Source organism: Odocoileus virginianus, chromosome 6, assembly GCF_023699985.2.
Source record: "Odocoileus virginianus isolate 20LAN1187 ecotype Illinois chromosome 6, Ovbor_1.2, whole genome shotgun sequence".
In the NCBI taxonomy this organism is placed as follows: Eukaryota; Metazoa; Chordata; class Mammalia; order Artiodactyla; family Cervidae; genus Odocoileus; species Odocoileus virginianus.
In genome coordinates, this window is record NC_069679.1 from 60986132 (window position 1) to 60996939 (window position 10808).

Below are 10808 nucleotides of genomic sequence, written 5' to 3' on the forward strand. Positions count from 1 at the left end.
TGCTGTGGTGGACGAATTTACATCATTACCACTAACAGTGAGAGTTATAACGCCAGGTGGCAAACCAGTGGGGAAGTATTTTTCCCTGAATACACGTTGTTAGTCTTATCAAAGAAACCATGGGGGATGGTAGTATACAGTGAGTCGACAAATGTTCATAATTTTTGCAAATTCTTTACACCAAAATACTACTCTCGGGTAAAATCTCTCTGAGAACTTAATATATTTCAGTCAGATTCACTGAATGACTTTCTTAATGACACTTTATGTGACTGCATTTGTTGGACGGAAATTATGAGAAATTCTCCTGGGGGAAAAAAATTGAAGTTAAAAAAAATTCAGTTTTGTCATCTAAATCAGTCAGCTATGTTTTATCTGTGGGAAAAAATCTAGGGTGCAAAGAAATGCCTGATGAAAATAAAGGAAGAGGGCATTTACTATTATTACAGTTACTTGTACACAGTAACTGATATACCCAGGGGCATATAAGGAATTGATTACATTGTAGTTCTACCAACAACTGAGAATTTACTCAAGACTTTTGAGATCCCCAATGACGAGAAGAGGGCACAGACACCACGATGCCGAAAGGGTTGTGGTTATATAGTGTGAAGTGGTACTTATTACTAAGGAAAATCTCAGACTGTTATTCTGTCTCTGATTTGAAACAATTTTCTAGTCCTTGAATTGTTGATTTGATTCTGGAGATTCTTGGGAAGTCTTTCTTGTTACATTATTCTGTATTGGGAGTTCCTGCCAACCACATTAGTTTCTCTTTTGTTTGTGGTTTACTTTACAAAGTAGATCAAAGCACATTTCCAGTCCAATTGTTGAGGTTCACTTTTCGGTCTCATTCCAGATGACACAGCTCTAGCTAGGAAGCATTTACTGGACAACATGAGAATTCAAACCCAACTAGAATCCAGAGATACTAAACAAAGTGCTACAGTGCAGGAAAATGTTTCATTTTTTGTTTTTAAAGTTTCTCAAGTTTTGTAGTCCAAAATACCCAATAAATAATTGTAATTTAGAATTTGGGTAAAATGCAGAAATGGAGAAGTTTGCTGCAGTCACATTCTTTAGTAACTTTTAATACTAAATATTATTAAAAATTGACCACATTTTACCAAATTCAAACAACAGTCAAGGATTGTCTGATTCATACTACATGTTGATATTGACGTAAGTTCAAATACTGTTAGGAAGTTAACACTGAAAGACTGAGTTCATTTGAGCTTTATTCTGAAAGATGATTTTCTTGCTGCAGTATAAATCTGCTAATAACAAATGAGCAAAGTGGATGGTAGCTGGTAACTTTTTTAACATCTGTGGCTTTAAGATCATAGTTCAAAAGGATTAAGCAAATGTGATAACAAAGGCAATACAAATATAACCTTTATTCTCTTTCAAAAACCCAAAGAAGAGGGCCTGGAACCATATTCATTGATTTAATCAGAATACCTTTAATTTTGTAGACTCTTAAATATAGCAATGAATATTGTAAAAATGATAGTAATATACATGGTTCTTCTCAATTAAGTAGTAAAAAAAAAATGTGGTAAATTATAAAGAAGCAGTCGCTTGATCAAAAATTCATGATAAATAAAAATTACTCTATATATATGTAATCACATATCCACAGCCTAAAATCACACTACACAATCTGACAGTAAAATTGTGTCATATTCAGGAGTTGGGAAGCCAACATACTTGGATTATAAAACATTTTTTGGCTTATGTAAATACTGGGACAGAATCTCTTAAGTCACAACTGTTCCAGAAGATCCAACAGATGTCAGCGAACATGCATTCTGTCTATGTCTATTATTTTTCGAAGAACCAGAAGAATAAAATAAAATTAATATAAATTATTCAGTACAATTCAATATTTCTGTGACTACTCAATAAAAAAAAAACACTTCAAAGTATTGCCTTGCTTTATAGGTATGAGCAAAAATTGTAGTAACTGGAAAGTAGCTGTAATAGAGAACAGGCACTAAGAAGTCTGACAGAAGACCAAATAACTGTTTGCTTTCAGCAAATAAACTTGTGCAGATGATCTCACTTTTTAAAGTTCTTTTGCCATAAAAGGGTTTTTAAAAATTCTATTTTCTTACAGTAACTTTATATATCAATATATTAGAATGATTTTAGAGTAGTCAAAGTTTAACATTATCTCAATGGTTCAAATAATTTTTAAAGAGTCTAATTTACATAAGACTAATTTCTTAGCATGCACTTCAACATATTATTAAAAACAAACATGGTTCATTTGAGAACATTAATTTTTTTTTAGACACAAGGGAAAAGGTATGAGAAACATAAGCATAAAAAAATCACTAAGCATAAAAAATCATTTAGACGACAAGACTGAGTCACAATATGACTTTAGGAAAAACATTTTCCCTCTAAGGTCCCCTCCAGCTATCTGATTTTAAGGTTAAAACCTTCCCACTGAACTGTACAAACTGACCTGACATTTTCAAGTTTCTACACAGTACCTGGCAAAAAAAAAATTTTTTTTAAATTAAATTTCTTGCACTAAAATAGCAAATGAATTGTTACAAACCCTGTTCTGCAAATCTATATGCCAACTTGCTGTTTTCACTTACTCTGCATCTTACAGAGAGCTTCCTATGTTCAAGGAGGAGTGAGACCAAACTTGGAACATTATGCTTGTCACTGCCCCTGGGAAAAGATGACCACCTGAAAAACTGGACGGGCAGTGATGGAGTCACACTTAGCCTCAGACATATGAGGGAATAGGGAAACAGCATCCTACTTGCTCCCTGGTTCAGGGCACTGATTCCCAAACTTGAGGGAATACAGGAGGAATCTCCAGATGGGTTTGTTAAAACTGCAGCTTCAAGGGTCTCACCAAAGCCTTATTATAGTGTCAGAATTTCTGGGGATGGGGCCTTCTCATCTATCTACATTTTAAAAGAGTATGTTCGCCTCCACTCCATGCCTCTGCTGGTTATTTGTGGGCTTCAGTCTCTACACTTATCCCTAACCCCAAGAAAAGAAAACCACTGTACCACAGTGCTTAAAGCTCTAGCTTCAGAGTCAGAATCAGAACCAGGAGCCAATAAGTAGCTGTTAGATCTCGAACGAGTTCTTTAACATCTACAGGTCTGTCTCTTCATTAGATGGGGGTTGAATAAGCGTGTCTAAGCAAGCGTCCGTTCCTGGCTCAAAGAACATAACGTGTCCACTCGTGAAAGAGATGGGGGAAATTTGTAGGAATGTCTCGCTCTAGCAGTTCAAACACCCTAAAAAAGCCTGGAAGCCCCTGATCGGGTGTTAATTTCTCTCTCTCTCTGGTCCCCTCATCCACAATAGAAGGCAAAGTGAGGCGAAGTTGGAATTGGGTGACAGTCGAGGGGGAGAAGCCTAAAGAAGTTTGCAAGAGTTTTGGCAAGGAGCAGAAAGGGTACTTTGAAAGCAGGAATCATTCGTCGTCCTCGTCGTCGTCGTTCTGGTCCTGGCAGCGAATGTAGACGGCCAGCATGACAAAGCCCACGAGGATGCAGAGGGAGCCGACCACCAAGTAGGCGATGCCCAGGAACGGATTCTTGCCGCCCATCCATGAGATGCTGCTGAAGATGAGGCGTTTGTGGCCGTTGAAGGCGCGCACCGGGTAGTTGTAGGTGATGTTGACGCGGTAGGCACCCCGCGGCAGCCCGGCCGAGTAGTTGCCCTGGCGGATGCGCGCGTACAGCTTGCGGAACGTGGGCAGCGCAGCCGTGCGCATCCACACCACGAAGTCCTGGTTGATGAAGCCGGTGTTGTTGGGGTCGGGGCTCAGCTCGTAGACCGGCCGGTGCCAGTTGGGCGGGGGCGCGGTGCCCTGGAAGGCCAGCGCCAGGCTGCCGTTCACCAGCGGCGGGTTGCGGAACTTGACGTGGTAGTCGGTCCACCAGGCGATGCCGGTGCGGTCGAGCGGCACCTCGACGTAGGGCCCGTTGGGCTGGCGCTGGTGCCACAGCGAGAAGGAGTCGTTGAAGAGGCTGTTGGCGATGGCGCCGCAGGGCGCGATGGGCAGGCCGGCCGCGCTGTACTGGTAGGGGGCGCACTCATTGACCGGGTGGCGCAGCGAGCTCGGCAGCCCGCTCAGCTGCGCGTCGTCGCGGGACACGCCGTAGCGCCGGTTGTTCTGGTAGAAGTTGGTCAGCTCGTAGTAGAGGTACACGGGGCCCTGGAAGAGCTCGGGCAGCGAGAAGTACCAGGCGCACGAGCAGGGGGGCGGCGGCGCGCGGCCCTGGCCGGCCGTGGCGCACACCGAACAGTTGCCGGTGCCCGAGTCGCCGGTGTAGTCGTACGCGAGCTCCTTGATGCCGTTGGAGGAGTAGTAGAGGCCCAGGCCCAGGCCGATGAAGGCCAGGCCGGCGCAGAAGAAGAGCGGCAGCGCGATGCTGGCCGACAGCAGCGGGTGCCAGGCGGGGAGGCGCTGCTGCGTGAACGCGGTGTTGTCCGGCTGGTGCGCGCCCCGGGCGGTGGCGCTCCAGGTCATGGCGCCGCGCGGACCCACGAAGGGGCGCTCGGCTGCGGCGGCCCGGGGCGGTGCCTCGCCCTCCGGGGCAGGTTTCCGCCGGCTCAGGTGAGTTCTGGCCCCGGCCCGGCCTCAGGCCCCCGCCCAGGTGAGTCTTGGTACCAGGTTCTTCTGGTGGTGACTGGATCCCCTCGGTTCCGCCTCGGCCCAGGTGCTCGACCGGCTCCGCCCCTGCGGGTAATCGCGAGCCGCGCCCCGCCTCTTCTGGGGTTGAGTAGGGCGGGCGGTCCCTTCCCTCACCTGGCGGGCCCGGGTTCACTTGTTCCCTCCATCCGGGTGGGTCCGGGCGCCAGCTCCTCCTCCTCGAGGTGAGTGGCGGCCCCAGGCTGCTTCTGAGTGGCTCCTACCTTGCTCAGGTACTTCTTCCCTTCCGCTTTCTACGTGACCGGAGTGCCTGGGCCAGTCTTGCCCGAAATCACTGAAGCTGCAGCTTCTAGCACGAAGTTCCACTGAGGGATTGCATCGTGCGTCCTGGAGCCTTGATTACAGGTAATGAATCCTCTGCTGTCTAAAAGGCGGGAAAAGTGTCTCTAGAACCTCTTGTCTTTGTAGGGTAATTTAAGGACCCTTTTCAGTTATCTTTCAGCGATAAATGTTAATGTCCCAAGAATTGCACTGTAGTAAATGTTTGGAATTCCATGCCTGCATTCAAATTCTAGCTTTTTTTTTTTAAAAGGGAAAATGATTTTCCAGCTAGGTGCCCCAATCTGGCCGTAGAGCTAAAAAAAAAGGAAAGTTATCTAAAAATAAAATGACACTTAAAAGATGCAAGAGGTTCAGAGCCTTTAAATATCTTTAGCTGGTGGAGAAACCACACAAACAGAAAAATGTACTGGACTACATGTAATTTCTTTCTCTTTTCAGATTATTTCCCTGACTGGAAAAAAAAAAAAAAAAGCCTAATCCAAAGTCCCAAAAGACCTAGCTGCTATCCACAGTCAAGGATGTTACGACTTTTGGCCTAAGGAGGTGAACTACAAGGATTTGTAGGACTTAGTGCAAAGAAAACCCAAATTAGTTCTGAACATTGTTTGGGATTCCAGCTTTTATATCTAGGTTGGTACAATATACACAAGAAGGTGTCAGGCCATTTCAACTTTGTGCCAAATCCTTCCTAGGTATTGAGGTGTTCTGCCTCTCTTCCCATTCATAAAATGCAAATAAATATTTTCTATATGACAGTTCTGCACCTAGAATAATATATCACATTCTGGAGTCAATTGAAATTTGGAATGTTAAAATACTTGCTAAATTAAACAACAGGATTTTTTTTGTTGTTGTTTGTATATTTCTTTTTTTTCTTTTCTTTTTATTTTTCTTAACTCCAAAACTATTTTGTTTTGGGGTATAGGCAGTTAACAATGTTGTGATAGTCTCAGGTGGACAGTGAAGGGAACTCAGTCATATGTTAACATGTATCCATTTTCTCCCAAACCCCATCCCATCCAGGCTGGCACAGAACATTGAGCAGAGTTCTGTGTGCTATGCAGTAGGTTTTTGTTGGTTATCCATTTTAAATATATCAGTGTGTACATGACCTTTTCAAAGTCCCTAACTATCCCTTCACCATTGCAACCATCAGTTCATTTTCTGTGAGTCTCTTTCTGTTTTATAAGTTCATTTGTACTGCTTCTTTTTAGATCCCACATATAAAGGATGTTATATTTCTCCTTGTCTGTCTGATTTACTTCACTTAGTATGATACTCTCACTTAGTATGACACTCTTTAAGTCCATCCATGTTGCTGCAAGTGGCCTTATTTCATTCTTTTTAATGGCTGAGTGGTATTCCATTGTATTTGTATACCGTGTCTTCTTTACCCATTCCTCTGTTGATGGACATTAAAGTTGTTTCCATGTCTTGGCCATTGTAAACAGTGTGCAGTGAACATTGGGGTGCATGTATCTTTTCAGGCCATGCTTTTCTCTGGATACATGCTCAGGAGTGGAATTGCAGGGTCATATGGTGGCTCTGTTTCTAGTTTTTAAGGAACCTGCATACTGTTCTCCATAGTGACTGTACCAATTTACATTCCCACCAACAGTGTAGGAGGGTTCCCTTCTCTCCACATCCTCTCCAGTATTTGTGGTTTGTGGATTTTTTTTGATGGTAGCCACTCTAACTGGTGTGAGGTGATATCTCATTGTAGCTTTGATTTGCATTTCTCAAGTAAGTAGTGATTTTGAACATCTTTTCATGTGCCTATTGGCCATCTGTGCGTCCCCTTTAGAGAACTGTCTATTCAGGTCTTCTGCCCATTTTTGAGTGGGATGTTTGTTTTGATGCTATTAAGTGTCAGAAGCTGTTTGTAAATTTCGGATTTGAAAAGACCCTGATGCTGGGAAGATTGAGGGCAGGAGGAGAAGGGGACGATAGAGGATAAGATGGTTGGATGGCATCACCGACTCAATGGACATGGGTTTGGGTGGACTCCAGGAGTTGGTGATGGACAAGGAGACCTGGTGTGCTGTAGTTCATGGGGTTGCAAAGAGTCCCAAGTCTGAGTGACTGAACTGAACTGAAGTGAATCTCTTATCAGTCACACCATTTGCAAGTACTTTCTCCCAATCTGTGGGTTGTCTTTTTGTTTTGTTTCCCTGATAGCTCAGCTGGTAAAGAATCTGCCTGCAACATGGGAGACCTGGGTTTGATCCCTGGGTTGAAAAGAAGGAAAAGGTGTACCTACTCCAGTATTCTGGCCTGGAGAATTTGATGGACTATATAGTCCATGGGAAACAGTCAGACACGACTGAGCAACTTTCACTTTTTCTTGCTGTGGAAAAGCTTTTGAGTTTAAGTCAGTCTCATTTGTTTATTTTTACTTTCCATTATCTGGGAGATGGATTAAAAAAGATTTTGCTGTGATTTATGTCAAAGACTGTTCTATGTTTTCCTCTAGGAGTTTTATAGTGTCCAATCTAACATTTAGGTCTTTAATTGGGATCTTTGTTTTTAGCATTTTTCTAGTGTCAGTCTTATTATGCTAAGGAATGTAGAAGACAAAAGACAATTAGACTAAAAAGGACCCTTGACATCAAGGCCTTTGCAGTCTAATAGAAGACATATTACTTAAAATTAAGAAAGAATCAAAATAAATAAGAGACATCTTATGCTTAAGTACCAGATTGTACTTTACAAGAATGATACTAAAATTAAAAAGTAATTTTTTAATAACGGAAAATTCACTCTGCCTTATTGAATAGAATGAATGCAGTTTGGAAGCTTTAGCTGTTAGAGAAGGCTGAGGGAGACCCAGCTGACTTGACTTCCACTTCCCTCACTCCTGATCATCTTCAAGAGAGGAAATCCCAGCATTGTCCACAAGTTCCTGTAGTATGATCCAGTCTCCACTACACCTGTCCTTCCATGAGATAAAAGAATAAACAGTTCTTTGTATCGTTTCAATGGGTTCCATCCACCACTGTTATCATTGAGTCATCAGTTGGCTTGACATAGAGTCCACAAAACTAGTCCCTAGGAAAGAATTCAGTTCCCAAAACTTAATCTAGTGGATTTTAAATCTAACACCTGCCCTGCCACCGCCCCCTGAAGTGTGAGCCCTCTTGTTGAGCTGAGAGCCTTACTAGCTCTCCCCTCCCCAGGCGACATTTGTTTTTTCATTCACATAACTATCCAATAACTAAGGTCACAGTGCAGTGTCCCAAAAGTCAAGAGAATATTTCAAGACAAGGAATGGTTAACAGGGTGAAACACAGCTGAGGGTTTCTAGTGAGATATGAAATGAAAAGGCACCTTTGGATTTAGTTTCTGTGGGAACAATTTGGGTGGTAGAGTGGGAGGAGTCAGGTTATCTCAGATGAGGCAAAGAGGAATTGGAGACAGCCGAGGTAGGACAACGCCTTTTAGAAGTATGAGGGAAGGGAGGAGGAAGGCAAGTGGTCATCATTTACAAGAGTATGTATCCATCTCAAGGGAAAGGCTTCTTTATAGATGATGGCAAGAGTTGGAGGGGAGAAGGGTTTGAAGGAAGACGATCATAGTTCAGGCAAAGTTGAACAGAGGGGCAACAAGCTTATGGTACAAAAGTGGGAATAGGCAGGAGGTGCTGGGTTTGAGGGCACACGCAGGTCAGGTCACCTCTGAAACTGGAAGGCAGGGAGTAAGGATGGATGCAGAATGCAGCTAGACTTTGGGCTTGGCTCAAGGGAAGAAATTTCTCATGTAAGAATTTCTGTACAGTAAAGTGTGTCTGGGGGTGCTGGGGGGAGAAGGGGAAGCCTGAGACTAGGCAGGACCACCAGGAGCAAGAGAGGAAACTGGCCAGGGGTATAGGAAGGGATGTTGGGTGGCTTCATCTAGGGAAGTCCTGCAACCCAGGCTGGGCCAAGACAAGTGAACACATCCAGCTCACGGGGGCTTTCAGCTCAGATGAATTAGAAATAAAGGTCTAAGAGACTGCAGTTTATTGTGGACAGGGTAGCTAAAGTGAGATGCCTTAGTATTTAAGCAGAATAGCAAAGAAAAATGAAACAAAGCTGTGGGAACAAAAGAGAGCATAGGGACCAGCAGACGGGCAGTTCTAATGATGTTAATAAGCAGGTGGCATGAAAGCTGGGAGGGGAACAGCCCTGGTTTGAGATGGGATGTTAAAGATTTTGCAGGTGGAGCAGTGTCGAGATCCAGGTTTATGTCATGTCTTCTCTATCAGCTTGTAAATTCCGAGAGGCCAGGGATGGGGATACATTGCTGTGGGCCTCAGTTCAGTGTGTGGTGAAGACTCTGCCCTGTCTTTCGTTTGGCTATATGTCATCATGATGCACTAAAGGATACTTGGATCATGTAAATCTTTCCCAGTCCCAATAAAGAAAGTTCATTCAACAAGTCTTTATTCCATCTCTTTATCATGAAGAGAACTCACAGTGAAAGAAAAAGTTATTTCCAATTCCAGTATTCCTAAAATCAGTTTATTTCTTATTTTATTTTCTGGATTTATCTATATAATTATTTAATTGATTTTAATTACAAAAATACATTATCATTCTGTGTGTTAAATTACCTCCTTATGCAATGAGATGAATAAAGTAAATATTTTCTGTTTCTTTGTGGTCTTCATAATTTTTAAATGGTTTCAGAATCCATACTTCTGCCATATTAAACTACTTTCCTATTGTTGGACATGTAGATTATTTTTATTTTTTCAGTATTCCAAAGAATATGGTGGCAAACATCTTTTTGCATATAACCTTTCATTTTATATTATTTCCTAAGGGTAAATTTCTAAAAATAGGAAAGGGGCTTAAAAGTCAAACCTGTTAAAGATACATACTGCTGGAGTCTTTGACATTGCTGCAACAATGTTTACTTGGCTACATTCACCAAAACTTTGCCAATAAAACCAGTTGTTAGCCCCAGAATGTATTAAATCTGTGTGAACAAACGATCAGATACTAGGAGAAAAAATATAGGATAAGGGAAAGAAAGTTGCCTGACATTAAGGAAGTCCAAGTTCTATTTTAAAGTTTATCAAGAAATAGCTGTGTGACCTTTGTCAAATTGCTTAACTTCTCTGGTCTCCTGATTACTTATCTGTATGAGTGTGTTTGTCAAAATGATAGTAAATATCATTTTCAATGCAAAGATATCTTGTCTTAGCCATCCTAAGAGGTCTTCCATACACTGCACTGACTCACTGAATAAATAGTTAGCCTTTCTTGAGTACCTACTGTGGGCCATCACTCTGTAGGCATTTTATATGCAGTAGCTCGTGTAATTCACACCCGAAACCTAGGTGGTTGGTCCTATCATTAAAGCCATCAAACTGATGCAGAACTAAGATTTAGGCTAAGGAGATGGAGACTGGCCAAGTTTTTATAGAGGTAGGTGGGAGACTGGAAAGTAAATTTCAGGCATCCTGCATTTTCAGTCACTACAGTGTAATGTCTGGGCATACTTCCTCTTAAAAAAACCCCAAAGAATTGAACCGATTTTTAGCGTTGCAAGTCTTTTATAGCCCAAAGATAAGAGAATTCTGTTCCATTTATGCCACGTCCCAGAACATCTGAGTTGCCTTATTTTTGTTTAACAAAAGTTTTCATTTTAAAGCCAACTTTTGTTCAGTATGTCTATTTCTCTTGCTCAAGTAAAAATAATTTCACTTGTCTGGCTGTACTCAGGTTTTGCATTTATTTCATTTAATTCATGACTATTTATCTTACCGTAATAGAGCCAAGGGTTTTTAATTGGCATTCCCTTATATAAGTTTATACAGCTCAAGATTGCTGCCTATTACTCTGCC

At 42.2% G+C, this 10808-nt stretch overlaps 1 protein-coding gene across 1 annotated transcript; it reads right to left on the bottom strand.

The window, feature by feature from the left end:
• Nucleotides 1-1221: 1221 nt before the first annotated feature.
• Nucleotides 1222-4776, bottom strand: TMEM30B (transmembrane protein 30B). The gene has a single exon (XM_020875259.2). It carries the CDS (start codon nucleotides 4511-4513, stop codon nucleotides 3452-3454), a length of 1062 nt encoding a protein of 353 aa, XP_020730918.1. The 5' UTR covers nucleotides 4514-4776; the 3' UTR covers nucleotides 1222-3451.
• Between the last annotated feature and the right edge of the window lie 6032 nt (nucleotides 4777-10808).